The sequence below is a fragment of the Passer domesticus genome, chromosome 2 (genome assembly GCF_036417665.1).
Source record: "Passer domesticus isolate bPasDom1 chromosome 2, bPasDom1.hap1, whole genome shotgun sequence".
Classification (NCBI taxonomy): domain Eukaryota; kingdom Metazoa; phylum Chordata; class Aves; order Passeriformes; family Passeridae; genus Passer; species Passer domesticus.
In genome coordinates this window covers 88473406-88491123 of record NC_087475.1, presented here as the reverse complement: position 1 = coordinate 88491123, position 17718 = coordinate 88473406, and the positions used below count along the sequence as shown (strand labels likewise).

The window sequence follows — 17718 nt, the reverse complement described above, 5'->3', positions numbered from 1 at the left end:
GTTTTTTTAACTCTGAAACTTAAAAAAATTACAATTTTCTATTCATAACAGCCCTCACTTCAGCTATTCTGTGTTCTCTGTGACCCTTGCAATCTCTTTTCTGTATCAGGCTCTCAAAAACATTTTTCCATTATTTGGGGATTTTTCACACCTTTTTCTAATATTGTTTTGAAGGATGAGAGAGGGCTGGGGAAGGTGGGGTGGAGGCAGGGGAGAGGAATTTTTTCACAAATGAAACAACTTCAAGAGCTCAGGATTTCAGCTGCAGTGCAGCTGGAACAGATCTCTGTGAGTCACCTTTTGGAATTTTTTTTTTTTTGTCCCTTTTCAGTTTTGGTGGTGGAGTTAGGAGACAAATGAGCTGAAAGAGGCACCTTTTACAAATCCTTTATTTTTATGTCATCCTAGTAAAAATCTTTCATATAAAGGCGAAAGTAGGTATTGCATAGAAGAAACACTGGTGCATACATCACCCGGTGGGAATGGCGTGTTGTTTCTCAGTGTCTACTCTCTACTGCACAACAGATGGCTAGCCTAGAGGCAAACATCTCCAGTTTCCCCATGCCAGCTACAGGATGAACCTGCTCAACTTATGGAAAGAAGTTACATCAGAATTATGTGTGGCCTATTCCACGCTGTTCCCAAAAAGCATCTGCTGGTAAAACATTCTTTTCCTCCTTGCCTTTTCTATGCCTGACCCATATGTCACCCAGGAAAGACCATAAGGATCAGTCTGGCTGCCTTCTGTGCTTGCACCCTCCCTGTCTGTGAGTTTGTATTTCATGCATAGATATGGAGCAGATGGATAGGAGAGTTGGCCTAACGTGGTCATAGTCCAGGAACTCAAAGCATGACATATCCAAGGCATCATCTGTCATCTTGGAGACATTTATGTCATTGTCTTTTAGCATTTCACATGCTACTTAGCTATGGGCACCTGGGTTTCCTGTAACAAACAGCCTTGGTACCACTAGGAGTGAGCAGAATTCTCTGCTAATTCACACTTCATCAGCTTTCAAACACAGCTTCTTCGGGCAGTTCTCCTGTTTTGTCTCTGCCTAAGTTCTATGGCAGCTCCCGGTAAGACAGCAGGTATGCTACAGTCTGAAGGAACACTCAGAGAAACAGCACTTTCACAGACTTGAACTGTGCTTTCATGAATTAGAGATACAGGGAGGTATGCATTTATACAAATCCATATTTGTGTATATTAAAGATACTTTTACTCAGTATCAGTTTTTATTTAAAAACATGCTAAAAACTTATAGTTAAATAATCAGAGTGACATTTGGGGAAAACACACAGGCAGCCACCCACCAGCATAAGCAAAAAAAGTGCATACATACATGAGTCAAAGCTCCCTTTGACCAGTTTACAGGACAATTAGTGCCTTCTCTGACAAACTGACTGCTGCAACCTCACACTTTCCAGAGCTGTTTTTTCCTTCCTGGAAAGTAGTATTACCTTTCTGCTTCTTTGAGGATGTCTGTCATCACCTCCCACATCAGAGAGTCAGCTAGAGACACAAATCAGTCCTGCTTTTGACTCCTCTCCTGTAGGTGGCTTCATAGAGATGAATACATGAAGGTCATGTAACTATCTCACTTAATACTGTGCTTAAAATGCCTAAAGTAGTCATTAAAAAAGATTTCAGGATCTATGCTTCTAGATCATGAAATGGAATGAAGCATTCTAGAAAAATAAGTTTGGATGGAAGGCAAAGTAGCTGAGTTTGCAACTACACATTTCATCTCTGAGTTACTCATAAACATCTTTTATTTCCTTATTACTTTCACTAATATATTTTACCATTTTTGTACAAAAACCGACTGCAGATTAAAATGTAAGACGCAGCAGGTACCACTGTGCGACCCAAAAGGACAAAGATGATGCTCCTACTCAGCCCTGCACCTGGCTCTTTTTGAGCACCAGAAAATCTAGAGAAAGCTAAGCACCTCTGCCTAAAGGGAGAATGCAGTGGAGCCATCAGACAAAAACCATCCTGTCTTTTCTTGCAAAAATGGGAACACATCTTACCAACTTTGGATACAGTCTTACATGTAGCAGCAGATACATTGGGCATCAGAGCCCCTTCTTCAATGTGGAACAGCCATCTCCAGTGAGGCTCAGATGCTCCTGGTCCCAATTTTTGTTGGAAATGAAAGTAAAACTGGATTCAGTTTCTGTGCTTTCCCTCTGCTTCTTCTCTATCCAAAGGCTATCCAAGTGAAACAGCTGAACCCATATGGCCTTGTGTGCTTCAGAGGGAAACCAGAGCCCTATGAAATTTCGGCATTGTGCTCATATGGGCAAGGGCTGTGCTCTAAGAATAGTAACCTTCTTCTTCACTGCAACCCCCACATTTATCTCTATCTCCCACACATTCACACTCCTTCCTGTCACACTGGTTTCATAGGAACTCAAAAAAGTGACACATAGGTCACACAAAACACTATTGCTGCCAGATGTACAGATGCACGCAGGACTTATTAGGAAGATAAATAGGGGACTAAAACCTCCCAGATATAAAGTGGCTCAACATCTATTTCAGCCCACAAGGAAAAGATAGGCTGAATGATACAAGGAAAATTACATCTTTGTAGAGCTTAAAGTATGAATATTCAGACTGGACATTAAAAGAATCTTGTTTACCAGAGCAGTAGTTTGAGATGGCATGGCTCTGAAAGGCACAAAATCTCCATCCTCAACAGTTTCTGAAACTCAGCCCAATAATGTCATAGTGAACCCCATCTCATCTATGTGTCAATACCTCTTTGGGAGTGACATTGGATGAGGTAACCTTTGAAGGTCACTTCTGACAGCTGTCCATGCCAAAAGCAGTGTTTAGGGCTGAGTCAAGCCCTGACTGAAGTTTAATCAGAGCATCCTCCATGGTCTGAGCCTTTCCTTCTTCCTTCACAAAACAGCAAAAACCTGTAACAATGGGTAAGTGGGGGCCCCTTGCAATTAAGAAACATTCAAAGTAGAGAAATATATGTTCGAGTTTTCTAACAGGAATGTTGGTAAAATATGCATTGAGTAAACTATCCCAGTGGATGAACTTTGTGATCTGTCAGCAAAAAACAGTTCTGTACTAGAGATATGCCAATACAGACCATCTGAGTGCTGTTCTGGAAATTGCCCCTTTCCTGCATCATCTGGTCACTCATAATCAAAGTGTCTTTTCTAGCTCAGGGAGATAGCTATCTTTAGCCTGAGGAAATCCCTCCAATGAAGGCATGATAATGGTGCCATCAAATTGCCATCCACTTCCTTCACATCCAGCAGCTTCACGTGCCTTGGGCAAACGGAAGCAGACAAGACAGTCAGTGAAGTCTGCTGCCAGTAGGTCAGACTGCAATCTCTCTCCTTTGTGCTGGCAGTAACTTGCTTAGTCAGTGCTTTTAGCTTTCAAAGTAGCATGACATAAAGCAGCCAGGCCTGCTTTGGGTGAGTAAAGGCATTGGAACTTTGCCTCGCAGAAGTAGGAAGCTCATCATCTGGTCCAATGTGAAGGCTTTGCATTCCATCTCAAGAAAGAGTCTCTGATTTTAAAGGAAATACCTTTATTACAGTAAGGGCATCAAGGCCCTGATAAAGGTAGGTGCTGCCTCCCCACGGACTTGAGAAAAGTTATGTCTTTGCCTGCACCTACTGTCAGCTTTGCAAAACACGTCCTCTGGAGATTGCACAGTGGTTCCCAAATTAATGTACAATAGATGTGTAAAACCAAAAACAGTAAGAAGTTATAAGTCAGGCAACTAAATTCTAAGCTATATCCATAATAATAATCATCATCATCATCATTATCATAATAAAAAAGTATACACCATAAGGTACAAGAAGCTGCAAAGCAAAGCAGCTCCAATTCCTAGGACTCTCAGTTAGAGTGGCTTTTCCAAGTCTTCCAATAAATCAGACATAAGGGTTGAAAGCCTAATGGAAGACTGAAGAATTCTCTCCTGAAGTCGAACACACATAATTTTTGCACATACAGCATGGATTAGTAGAGCAAAAAATTTTCTTAAGTTAAGAAACATTCTTAGAGCAGATCTATGATTTCGTGTAGAAAATCCATTTGTTTGGGGAGTTTCCCCCCTCTTTGGCAAATAAATGGCAAATGTTTAACAGAAGAAAAAAAAAGTGTCAAATAAGTTGTGATAATAACTGGACAAGTAACAATGAAGTGGATCTGTCAATGGGATGGATTTCCTCAGCAGGGCTAGGTGTGATGCTCCTTGCAGTCATTCTTTGTGTTCATTTTATGATGAGACAGAAGGGTTGATGTGATAATGTTTCCAAAGCTTTAGGCATCATATTTTTTGCCAGTCCTGTGAATCTGCTGGAATAGTGTCATGGAGAAGGCCATGCCAAGAATCTGAAGGAAAACAAACAATAAGGCCTTTAGTACAGGAAGGTTGCCAAAACTGCACTGCTGACCTGTGTTCATGGCCCAGCTGTAGTTTGAAGTCATTCTACACTAGCCGTATGTCTCAAGCTTCAACACTGGGCAGTAAATCTGTCTGTATGTTGTTCAGGCACATAGTGATGTCCAGGGTTGTATCTGTCACAGCACAGATGGAGGCAAAAAAGCTCTCAGGGTTCTTTGTTGTATGTGCAACAATTTTTTGGAATCAGTACATACAAGTCACTCTTCCCTTTGACCCAACAACTTGTGCTTGTTTAGTCTGGTAACTGTGACTGAAAAGATCAGATTCAGATATTCTCCTGAAAAAGTATGGCAGAGATAGAATCATAGAATATCCTGGAGAGACCCACAAGGATCACTGAGTCCAACTCCTGGCCCTGCACAGGATAACAAAAATCACACTGTGTGCCTGAGAGCATTGTCCAAATGCTTGAACTCTGGCAAGCTTGGTGCTGTGACCACTTCCCTGCAGCAAGAACCCCAAAACCTTAACAGATTATTATGATACTTCTGCAATTGTTTTTTTAAAACACATCGACCTCCTCAGTTCAGTGGCCATGATTTGACTAATTTTTGTAGTTTCTAGAACGTGCTTTCAAAATGAAAATTCAACCAGTTCCTGAAATGACAGTGTAACACATGGCTTAATATGGGAACTCCAAGAGAGGTACCCTGAAGTCAAAACACAGGCAAGCAAAACCCCAGTGTAGCATGTCTTCTTTGCAGGACCAATTACTGACCTGCTTCCTTTCTGAGCACATGGCCTTAAATGAACTCATAAAACAAATCTGACATTTTTGAAATAATATTCTAACTCAAAGCAGTTGAGCATCACTTGTCACACAGCACAGTAAAGAATGCTGACAGCAAATCAAAGCCATGTTGAAAATCATCAGACCAGTATTACCTGCATTATGAGGACACACATCCCAATCGAGCCAAGGACATGCTTATTGTCATCAAACCAGCTCATGACTTTCTCATAACATCCCTGAAATGATGAAAGATGAAAATTGAAACCCCAAGGTCACATTTTCCTTCATGTGCATTCCCTCTATTTTGTTCCTTCCCACCCCTACCTAAGACTTAAGCTGGGCAAAGTGAGCCTTACCGTTTTCCACAGTGATTCGGTAGAGTTCCGTCCACAGTCTTGGGAGTTTTCCATACAACATCGGTCTGGAACAATGTTTTCTCCCAGCACTGGGTACCAATCCGTATAGTCATTCACACCACAGCATTTCATCTGTGCAGAAGTAAAGGATTAATAAATTAACTAGCACCATTTGTAAATCACGCACAACCACAAACTTTTATTTCCATTAAATCACTCTGTATTTTCAAAAAGGACACCACAACACTTTTTAGATTTAAAGTATTCTGTGGTTGCTGATCACCTAAAGCAATTACTGAAAAACAGAAAGAAAAACAAAACCAAAGAAAATAAATGGCTCCAGACCCAAATCTTCTTGTCACAGAGATACGAGCCCAGACACCAAAACAAGGCAATAAGCCCAAAACTGCTAAAAGCAAAATCCTGCCAAAACTGCAGTGCCACCTATGCAGGTTTTGCTGCCTCTCTGCTCTTACAGATCATCTCTATGCCTCTGATAGCCACAGACAATCCCAGACAGGGATTTCACCTTACAGAGTACACTTGATTCTGGGTTTCACACTAGTCTCTAGATGTTCAAGAGAGTAAAATCAGAAATCAAAACCTGCATTAACCATCTTTTAGGCTAGGCATGGATGCCACACTTAACACACTGCAGCAGCCTTGAAGACCAAATAGTTACTTTTTTACTATTGAGAAAATACATTACCTCTGCTTGAATGATATTCCATGCATTTTTCAGTCCAATATTATTTTCTGAATTGTATAGCTTCATTCCTTCCTTCAAATCCTTCTTTGCACTCTCACTGACCTGTACCATGTAGAAGATAGAGGAAGTCAATGCACTGCTGTTCAGAGGAAAGGACCAAATGGTACAGACACACATATAGAATGTCCATCTTTTACCTTCTCTCACCACAAACTTAACATTGTAAAAAGCTTCAGGACTCTCACAAATCATTAGGACCTTTAAGCAGCTGCCAAGGCCTAGTCTCTCCCTCAGATTGCAAAACAGTGGGTTAAATTATCTTGAGATAGGAGATCTCTGCTAAAAGTCCATCATACAGTCATCATCTGATTCAAACTAACTGAACATGAACAGCATCTATCTGCTGAGCTTGCTGTAACCTTGCCAGAGGCATCTGTTGGCAATGCCCCACAGCAGCCTCTCCTGCCTTAACCTGTGGCCTGCTTTAATTTACTAATATCACAAAACCAGAGTCCAGGCTTCCCAACCTTAGCAGAGTTATCCTTGCATGGGTTAAGGCAGTCTATAGTGATTAGCCAGTACAAAATCAGTTGAAGAAAGACATTATTGTTTTTCTCCTTGTGGGAGCAAGCTTGTAGGATTTATGACTTTCAAATGTGCTCTTCCTTCTTAAGAAGACAAAGTTGCAGTGCTTAACAGGATAACTGAGATGTCCCATTTCTTGTATTAATTTCAGTCTCAGCTCAGAGTCCTGGATGCAGGTAGGAATGTATCTTGCCTCTGACAGCAGTGAGCAGGTAGAATAGAAAGGATTATGGTCCTGGCATAAGGTCAACGATTTTATAAGATCTGTTTCATCCTTCTTTTACAACCCAGTAAAAATCAGCAGTTTCACCTCAGCTCCCTCAAAGTACCAGGCATCATAATGACAACCTGAGAAGAGATAAAGGTCTGAGAGGAACTGTTTTAGAATAAGTCTGGACATATTCATACTGTAAGGTTCTGCCCTGCATTTAGCAGAGGTCTCCAGATCCCCAGTCACTTTTGCAGTGTTTTGTATCTGATGGGCCAGCCAGTGGTGCCTAAGTCACTTAGTCACTCTGAGTCAGCAGATTCCTACAGATGGGCTTTATGAGAAACTATCTCTTGATCCATTCTGCACTCATGCCAAACTCTCTGGGACTGCCCAGTCAAGTGAGACATCTGGTGGCATTTGGAATAACCTGTGAATGTCTCATGCCTCTCTCCTCCAGTCCTGTTCCAAAGGTTGGCTCTAAGAAGCTATAAGGCTTTAAGCAGGACCTTCCACAACCCAGGACTACAAGATGATCAGCTTCTTGCAGACATCAAACGTGCTGAAGGCTATCTAAGATTTCAGGACAAGATGAAAAGGCAGGCTCTGGACCATGGTATTATTTCAGGGATTTGTCCTGCTTGTTCTCCTCATCACTTCCTCCTCCCCTTTCAGAAGCAGCTTACAACAGACAGCCAAAATTTCAAGGTTAAACCTTCACCAAAGTGAAGATCCAGGAGAACTCACATACTTTAATCAAACAAAAAGCTAAACCTGGTTTACATGCTAGTAAAGATTCTTACTCAATATGGCATATTTGCTTACCTTGTCCATATAAACAAAGAATAAAATGACTAATATCAGCTCTGCCAGGAGAATTATCAGCAAAACGATGAAAAACTAGAACAAAGAAAAAAGAGATAGTGTATACATGCTTGCCAAGTATAGCAAACCTGGGGAACTGGGAGCTGCTAGAAACTATTAATATGATAGGCTTACTACCAGTTTGTAGGTTTCAGTCCTGGGAGTCTCTTTCCTTCACACAGACTACAGGACAGATGCTAAATCCCTTAGCGCAAAGATGAATGTGACATGCCTCAGGAATTATTCCCTAGCAGATGGGCTTGAACCACATGTGACTGTGGAATAGTCATCATATTACTCAGCACTTCTATTCCCAGCTCTGTAGCTGTAATCTCTCTCTCTGCAGATGCATCCCAAATGTGAATTCTAGTTGTTTCTCACTACTTTTCAGGCCCAGTAGACATTTATTTTCATGCCTTTATGCCCAGGCATGGCCCTTGACCCCCAGACACCGGGAAAGAAGCAGTATGGAGCACAGCTAGCTCTTCAATTGGAAACTCATGACAGTCATGACAGCATAAAATGACTTCTGCAGAACCTCTTAAGGATATAAAATCTTTTTCAAAAAAATTAACCTGGTGTTACAGGTTAGTGTGGATGAATCATGTGGACTTAACTAATCTCTGCTTGATTTCCTAGCTGTACAACACACAAAACCAAGCAATCAGATAGCAAAAAACTAGGTGCACTTTTTGCCTCCAGTTTAATTCTCTGAGGTGATCTAAGGAATTCTGCCCAGCTGTTCCCCAGCATCATATAAGAGAGGATTTTGCACAAGGAAAATATGCTCCTTAATGTCACAGCATCTGGATTTGTAAGCTGTGACTGAATTGGAACCCATCTGCCTTGAAAACCCTCCTCCCACCTTCTGCCAAAATACCCCTCTCCTTGTAGGGGGGTTCTCCTCTCCCGAGGATTTTTTTTTTGGAGGGTGATATTTATATGGAGGAGGTATTATATATTCCCCCATATATTCTCCCATCATTAGTGAGAGGAGCTAATGATGAAACCTCCTGGGTTTATGCAAGAAGATCCACACTGTGTCTTCTGAGATGGGTTCCCAACCTCTGTGCTTCAGTGCTGGTCAGAGACTTTCAAGGGTCAGACTATTTATTTTTTCCTGATAAGGCCTGGCAGAGACCTTGACTTCTTAACTTTGGCTCAGATGGTTTCCACCATCCTCTGACAAAGGCCTTAGTTAAGGGGAATGTAGAAAATAGCCATGAGAGGCTTTGAGCAGCTCTGTGCATAAATTTTTTTCCTGTCAATCCCTCCAAAAGACATTTCCAGAAGGGCTATCCAGGTTGATCCTACAGTTCATGCTTAACCACTCAGAAGTGACTAATAGCAATTTGCTTTGCTACCTAACACACTATGTAGGTACATAGTAACAAGGACACATCTGCTAATACACCATTGACATCACTGTGACCAAAGCTGTGGGATGTCATACTGCAAGCCTACAGAAGACTGAAAGCCAAGGGCAATGTCACAGTGAGCCACAAGACTATTTTGCACAGGTCATTCAAATAAAATAATAACAAGGCAACAGCCACTGTTCTTAGTGAAAAGGAGTACTGATGTCTTACGCTCAACAGCAGGCACTTGTTTTCCTTGATAGCACCTAGGCAGCCCAGGAAGCCGGTCACCATGATCACTGTGCCAATGGCAATGATTAGGTTGGCAGCTGAAAGCGATGGGAAACTGGGAGAAAATGTGGCGAAGTTCCCTTGTGACACTGACAGCCAGATGCCCACGCCCAGCAGACCACAGCCACATAACTGCAAAGAGACAAACAAAATAAAGGTTTCACCATTAACAGAAATGTCACTGTCTCCTTCCCCCAAAACTCTGAAAAGAAAGAATTTCACAAGCAAGGTAAATGTTCTGCAGCAATGCTCTCAGTGGCTTGATGCTGAAACGAAGTGAAATTAAATGTTCGTACTTAGGCTTGGTCACGTCACCTGTACTTATAATTCTATTTAAAAGCCACTGGATGGCAGAATTCTCTTCTGAGAGTCTTAGCACATGAAATCACGGCTACCCATTGATGTCCCAACAGCAACCCAATGCAATTTTTCTCTATGTAAAGAAAAAAATATTATTTGAATGAATGCTCCATTGCACTTATTTGTGCAGTCATTTGCAATGTCTCAGAGTATTCAGCCCTGTACTGCCTCATCCTATGGGAGGCAAGGAAGTCCTGAAGACATTTACAATCAAAAGCATAATTTCAGTAAATATTTGTCATTAAATGCCCGGTCATAGTAGCCAGGTTGGGTTTTAGGACAAGTTCTCACAGCTTTAGTGTTGATAGCCAGTGATCACAAAATGTCACCAAAATCAGATTTCTAGATACGTTATCTACAGGAAGCTCAAGCCTTACACAAGATGATCACAGGCATTCCCAAGGGAAGCAGAGTAACACATGCATTGGGTAACACAGAGGAAACATTCAGCATTCTTGTAAGGAGACTGGGAAGCACCTCCTCTTCCAGAACTCAAGACACAGTAACTCCACAGAGTGGGTGTGGCGAGCTTTGCATCACCAGGTATGGATAAATGTCACAACATCTGTGTGCTATAACAGAGCTGGATACAGCTGCAACAGGAGTATGTGTAGTGGGAGAAAGTCAAACACCAGCTATCCCTATGAAAAGACTGGTACAAAACATATACACAAGCATGTGGCAGGAGAGGACTTTTGTCTCTTCCCTCAAATTTGTCCTCTCCACTTAATAATCTTGAATTGATTTCTCATTGCCTCTCATGGTATGTCAGCAAGGTCAGTGTGAACTTGGAGTAGTAAAGAGCTATGGGGGGGGGGGTGCAAAACAGAAGCCTCCTGATCATATTCTGCTGCAGGACCCAGTGGACATGGCCACAGGCTCAAACTGTCTGCAGTTCATGGAATCAGCCACCCTATTGCTCCTGCTTTAAATTTCATCTGCTCTGTCCTTGAATTGCTGAAGTTTTGATGCCTCAAGCTCACTCAGGAATCCACCCTGTGGTTCAGCTGTTTCCACCGTTAGATGAGTACTGCAGGCAGGGGCTGAGAGCTTAATGGTTCAGGAGGTCAGGAACAGCTCTCACCACACAACATTCATTTAAAGTATTAAATGGCATTTCTAAGCTGCCAGGGCTGCCATTGCCATTAGCTGATGGCACTTTAATCAATGACTTCATGACAGTCCATGGGCAAGTCTGTAGATGTTTCCAAAGAAGTTTCTACCAAAGACCATAATTGTTCAGTGTAACTTTCCATCAGATCCTGAATTCACACTTTAAAGGTCATTCACAATTGTGTTCCTTGGACTGTCATACTCTTATTAAGTTCAGAAATCACTGCCTTAGTTCAAGTGTTTTGAAAGAGTGCAATGAATTCTGGAATCATTAGGCCAAAAGCAATAGATCACTGCAGATAAACAAGGTGGTGGTAAGAGCAAGCTCAGGGAAAAAAGCTTACAGAGGAAGGACAAGTAGAGGACAAAAAGGAGTACATATGATTAATACAAAGGTCAGCCCATAAAGAATGACACCTCAGAATCCAACACCAATTATGAGATCATAGCAAAAGAAATAGAAGAAAGAAGCCCTAGCTAGCATCTCTTTAACATTTGAAAAAAATCCTGCAGCACAATCCTTGAAAGAGATTTGGTCTAGAAGAGAAAGGTGGCTAGGAGGTAACTCCAGAAGGTTCATGTTTATGTTTACTTAGAAGCACCTAATTGCTTAAATGAGGGAAGGTAGAGTAACACTGAAAGTTCAGATTACATAAAACATCAGGTGATGGAGGGGCTGTTAAAGATTGATCTATGCAACTGGGATTCTCTAGTACCTGAAGAGTAAAAAGTCAGAGATTTGATAAAAGACATGACAACCTAAAAACTTCCACAAGGTGGCATCCCATACCAAATAGCACTAAAAGTTTAAGACAAATTTCATATTTCTTCTCTCCACAGCTCTTCGATTTTTGTGCTTTCTTCTCTGTTTTCCTCTCTGCCATTCTACTGCACAGCAGTACTGCTGAAGCTAAAATTTATGCTTTAAACTTCAGGTCCCATGACAAATGCTTTTTTCACTTGTGCTTCTTTAAAAAATCCCAAATAATTCCACTGACATGAGACTTAAGTGCATACAACTATACCAACCAAAGCTGGCTAGGATTCTAGCAATAAAATACCTTTTGCTGACACTTTATTCTATACCAGTCTCATTTTTTATACAACGGGAACACTACAAAAATGCTCTGACAACTATTTATTCTCACAGGATCCACCCCTTTCTGTTAGGAACAACTGAACCCTGGAGTGTGAAGGCAGCAAGAATATCTTATTAATTCCTTTTTCACCATATAATTAAATAATATATGCTGCTTGGTATTCAATTGGGTGAGAGTGATGGCACTGACATTCCTTCTCCAGAGAAATGGTTCAACAGAGTAATAAATTTCACTGGATTTTTCTTCTCAAAAAAATGTTGGCTCATTTCCCCTCTCATGATTAGAAATCATCATCCTCTAGGCAACCATCAAATCTCTCCTTCCCCTGCTGTTTATGTCACTGCAGAACACTATCATAAAGTCAGTCACTTTTACTTACAGGGCAATTTATCCAAGATATGGTACACATATTTTGAGCTTAAAAGCAAAAGGAACACCAATGTTCCTCACAGGTTCTCCCACACTTTGAATTCTCTTCACTACCTCAGTGACTATGTGTGTTCATCACTGTGTCCAGAAAACATTACGTATTCTAGGAAACATTAAGAGTCTCAAATGCTTTGAGGGAAATTAGAACTCCAGATAAACTTTGAGAAAGAAACCCCAAAACAAGCCTTTCCCTGACAAGTGCCATCACCAGGACAGGAAGGGAGCTCATTCATTTTATTCAGCATTTTTAAGCATTATGACAACTAATACAATACAAACTTTCACAATAGAGCGTCATACCCAGGTTTAGCTGCCTTAACCACAAAAAAATATACAGGAAGAGTTTACAAGACCCAGGAAAGGACAACACAGATGGTCAGATGCATGCCAAGACAGACATATTGTACAGAAGGAGATTGTGCACAGGATTATCTAGCCTGGGAGGAATTATTAGACAGGATGCGGATGAAATGTTCACAACTCTAGAGGTCAGTCAGAAAACCCAACAGCCTCTGTCGCAGTCTTTTCCAATAACAGGAACAAGGGGAATATTAGCAAGCATTTGTAGTACATTTGCTTCACACAACTGAGAAATAAATTCATTAATTACGCCACGAGAATCAAGCATTGTGCCCACAATTGTCAATAAGGGCTAGATAATTTTTGATATTGGTAATAGCATTTGTGGTTTCTTAGCATGTACACAAATAATGACATTTTGTGCTTCTCAGAGTAAGATCATGTGTGCAGAATCCAGCAAAACTACCAAGTGGCAACAAGCTGGGGTAAGGAAAGGGTAGGAAATGCCATTCTGGTAATGTTTGTAAATTGAATAATATTGATAGACTTGCCCTTGAAGTCACCGAACAGAATCAGTAAAAGGACACTGATAAGGAAGGCACTACCAAGAGGAAAAGGGATGAGGCCATATTCTTGTTGACTTTTGTAGTTTTTCCATCCCATGTAAAGAATGCTTGATGGAAAAGATGCACAAATAGGTGTGTGGGAGAGAATGAGTTTGTTCTTGACATCCCATCTTCTAGTGCTGCTTAAACACCAGGAGAGCTCTTAACACACTGGGAAAAGAACAGAGACATTTAGAAACCAAATAATGAGAGACAACCACGAGGGACAAAAAGAAGAAAGTGTCTCAGTTTTTACTCCACCTCAAATAACATGCCCATGGCCATCTGTGGCCCAGTTAGAGAGAACAGAAAGCTCCTCACCTTCCTCTGTGCTGTGTTAAAAGAGGAGATCTTGCCTGAAGCAAAAATGATACAATGAAAAATACACACTACAGCTTATATATGGCCCCATAAAAAGGCAGAAAGCACAGGAGGTTTGTTACAAGGAAATACTGACAGCATGACTGCAAAAAAAGTGTCAGAGCTGGGAACTGATTTCAGGACAACTGCAGTGACAAAAAGACACTCTGAATTATGTTTTGACAAGACTTCTGTTAAAACAGAAAGTCAACAGGAAGATGACCTGCACCAAAAGGACAAGGATGAAGAAGCCACAAGGACAAGCAGAATGAACTACCCAAGTCTAGCATAGGAAGGTTTTTCAGGGTCCAGGTGGCTCTTAAAACCCTCCCCTTTGTTTGGGTCTGCAACACTTTGGAAAAACTGCCAGTAATATTATTCTTCTGTTTCGTCATTTCTACAAGATAAAGGTGACCTGTATCAGGTTTTCTTGTCAAGACGGAGAGATTTTCCACCATTTTTCTAACTGACTCTCAGATCAATGAGTGTGCACATGAGATAAGGAAAACAATGGCCCTTATGAAGCAGCACAGTCTTCTCACTCTCATCCCAGGGTTTGCGGTTTTTTGAGTGTTTGGGGGGTTTTATGAGTATTTTCCCCTTTGCTTCATTTATGGTGTCTTCATGTATTACAGATCAGAATAACTGTTCTGAAAGGAGGAAAGGATGAGAACTACATGGTTTCCACCACTTCAAAATACACTCCAGAACAGAGATAGGCTTTCTGCAAATTAAGTTTTTGGATGCCAATTGCCAACTCTGGATTTGGGTGGTTAAACCATCTCTAGAAAGAGCTGGTGCTTAAAGGAGATTTTCAGGTAAGACTAGATAAATTTTCCTGCACTGTCTAGATAATCCACAGGATTAATCAAAACTGGGATTTAACAGCTGACAATCTCAGAGGTCTCTTGCAAAGCAAGATCATCTTCTAAATATGATCTAAAGTACTGCAAGGACACCAAAACTTGAGAAGTTCTTCAGCCATATACTAGAAAATTAGAGTACAGAAGTAGGTGAACATACTCAAATAAAACCCACTTAGTGCTACTGCCAGAGCAATGTGTCAGATTTAAACTCCTCTACAACATTCCTACAAACTGAGCATTGATGGAAGACAAGGGAATCATCTTGATATGTTCTTTGAGTCTAGTTCTGTAACAGCTGTACTGACAGGCTGTGTGTAATAGAAGGTACAGAGCTGGAATTTGTGCAAATGCTGAGTTTCCTTAATCCATCTGCCAGAGAAAGCATTTACTATCTTCCTAGAGTCATTCCCCTAAGCAATACTCCTGCGATGGTCCTGACAAACTCGAGGCATCAAAGAACTGTGATCTTCTGTGGGGCAAGAAAAGGGAGGGCTATCCTGAGGAGCATTAAATTCTGACACTTTTATCAATCTCTGTTTTTGAAATGTGTCCCAGAAGCCTTAGGCTTTGATCTGGATGCTCTTCGCTGGTCACTCTGGAGTCTTCAATAAAGGATGTGTTCTGTAAAAGGAAGTTGTAAGACCTGGGTTTGCTTGGTTTGTCAAGGACAGCTTAAATTTCTCTTTATTCAGTTGAAGGGCAGCTCAGGTACTTCTGGCTGTACTTTAGGAGAAACTTTCACTGAGAAATTGGAACAGCACTAGAAGAAGTTACCAAAAAGGTGTCAAAATCTCCAGTCACAGAGGTTTTCAATGCTTTGCTACAGGCAGACATGGTTGACCTGAGCTAGCACTAGCAGCAGCACCACTTGGTATGACTTGAAGAGATTCCTGTCAAGCAACATTTCTGTGATTTTATAATTTCCTCAGCTACCATGTTCTTCCTAATTTGTGAAAAATACAAAACCATGTCATTTCTAATGACCACATGAAATCTCTTTCCTGTGGAAGCCCTATGGGGAGAGCTCTCTTGCCATGCTGGGGAATCAGCACACTTGTGTGTGTGTCTCCAATGCCTGCACATTTCATGGCAGGGAGTTGCCATTTTGTTTGCATTTAACAAATGCTGCCATTCCGTGACTGGCTAAACACAGTTGTAAAATGGACAGAACATTATTTAGTAAGAGCTAATGGAATAAATAATTCAAGTGTAAATACAAACAACAGTAAAAGGCTGTTTTGTTGTCCCCCACTTTATCAGACTGCAGAACAAGCCCTGACATGTCTGAAGTGGAGGAAGACTTGAAGAAGATGGAAAGGGAAAGGATGATGGACTAGACATGCTGAGATGTGCCCAAGGGTTACAGACCCTGCCTACTGGGCAAATGCTTATTAACCTCTTCATTAATGACCTGGATGATGGGACAGATGAAGTTTGTAGATAAACACGAGTAGCTGACACAGCAGATGGCACAACTGCCCCTCATAGAGACCTAGACTGCATGAAGAACCAGGCAGAGAGGACGTCTGAGAAATTTCAACAAGGTGGAATGCAGAGTCCTGCACCTGAGGAGGAATGACCTTGTGCACCAGGACACACCAAGGGCTGAGAGGCTGGGAAGCAGCTCTCCAGCAGAGGGCCTGGAGTCCTGGTGGACAAGAAGCTGATCAGAAGCCAGCAATGCAATCTCAAAGCAAAGAAGGCCTACAGCACCCAGGGCTGCACTAGGAAGAATGTGTCTGGCAGTTTTGAGTGTGATCCTTTCCCCCTACTCAACATCAGTGAATCCAGCACAATTGGAATGCCGTGTGCAGTTCTGGGCTCCCGAATACAAGACAGACATTGGTGACTACCAGGAAGGTAAAGGAGCCTCTTTCCTGAGGCTGAGAGGGCTGAGACTGATTGTCCTCAAGAAGAGGAGGCTCAGGGGGTTCTTGTTGATCTGTATAAATACCTGATAAAAGGTACTGAAGAACAGGGAGCTGCTCTCCTATTAAGAGTGCTCAGTGACAGGACAAGATGACCACAAATTAAGGCACAAAATTGGATGCAAGACCTGCGAGGGGACGAAACACTGAAGTGATGTTTCCAGACAGGCTGAAGAGCTTCCATCTGTGGAGATATTCCAAACCTGACTAGACACTCTACAGTCTGTCTGTAGACTAGAGAGTCTCTACAGTCTCTGTTCTAGCTGACTCTGCTCAAGCAAGGGACAACAGATGATATGATCTCAACATGTCCCTTCCCACCTCTTCCATTATTCTGTTAGGAGATAAGCTATTAGATATCAATTAATAGCTATATTCCAGGTGTATTCTCCACTGTTCTTACATACCCACCCTCCCTCCCCACCCCCCCCAAACTACCCAGTGTCCACCTGAACAGGTAAGGAATAAGCCCACTCAATTATTCACAGCTTGTGTCCAAGACAAGCACAGCCCTGATTTTCTAATGATTGCCATTAATAATTTGGGGATAAACATCTCATTAATGAAATTCTGAGGTGTTAAATTGTCAGTATTAAAAAATAGGTGTGGAGAAATGTAGCAGTAGAAAGGAAAAAAATTGATAAATTTAAAGGAAAATAACCTGTAGAATGAGATTCCCAAATACAGACTTCCTGCAAAATGATTTGGGAAAAACTGATGTAAAAAAGCAAGGAGTCAAAACAAACGAGGCATTACTTTGGACTGCAGTAGTTCTTCTCCCAGAACTTCACAGCTATTTTAAGCGGCATACACAAAGCAAAAAACAACAAAATTCTCTCTGCCTGCAGCTGTGAAAGGTCAGATTTAGTTGTGCCAATGTCAGCATTATCATCTTTTTGTGTGTAAGTCACAATGCCCAAAGTGCAGTAGGCAAAAAAGACTGAACATTTGAAGAGGATTCAGAGATGATGTATGAAGAAGGATTAAAATGTGTACAACACAGTTAAGTGATAGTTAAACTCAGAGGGCAGGAAGGAGAATGGAGGCAGAACTTTGAAACTAGTATTAGGGAAAAAAAATTATACATCAAATACCAAAACTC

The 17718-nt window shown here is 41.4% G+C and overlaps 1 protein-coding gene and 1 long non-coding RNA gene across 9 annotated transcripts in view; one reads left to right on the top strand and one right to left on the bottom strand.

Moving 5' to 3' along the window:
• Window positions 1-372: 372 nt before the first annotated feature.
• The window catches only part of TSPAN9 (tetraspanin 9), a 169854-nt gene continuing 152508 nt past the window's right edge, over window positions 373-17718 (bottom strand). For 6 of the 7 annotated variants that reach the window (XM_064409909.1, XM_064409904.1, XM_064409903.1 and 3 more), the window contains 6 exons: window positions 9496-9687; window positions 7868-7942; window positions 6250-6351; window positions 5541-5672; window positions 5337-5420; window positions 373-4378 (listed from right to left, as the gene is read on the bottom strand). In XM_064409909.1, the coding sequence (XP_064265979.1) occupies window positions 4307-4378; window positions 5337-5420; window positions 5541-5672; window positions 6250-6351; window positions 7868-7942; window positions 9496-9558 (528 nt within the window). In that variant the 5' untranslated portion in view covers window positions 9559-9687 and the 3' untranslated portion in view covers window positions 373-4306. Of the gene's footprint in view, window positions 4379-5336; window positions 5421-5540; window positions 5673-6249; window positions 6352-7867; window positions 7943-9495; window positions 9688-11372; window positions 11424-17718 lie in introns of those variants that run through there. The other variant, XM_064409907.1, reaches the window with a different exon arrangement.
• Window positions 11503-16523, top strand: LOC135294532 (uncharacterized). 2 transcript variants are annotated; one of them, XR_010356608.1, is made up of 3 exons: window positions 11503-11589; window positions 14458-14640; window positions 15949-16523. It is a non-coding gene; the product is annotated as an uncharacterized LOC135294532 (long non-coding RNA). The 2 variants fall into 2 exon arrangements; XR_010356609.1 differs by lacking the exon at window positions 15949-16523 and adding an exon at window positions 15244-15299.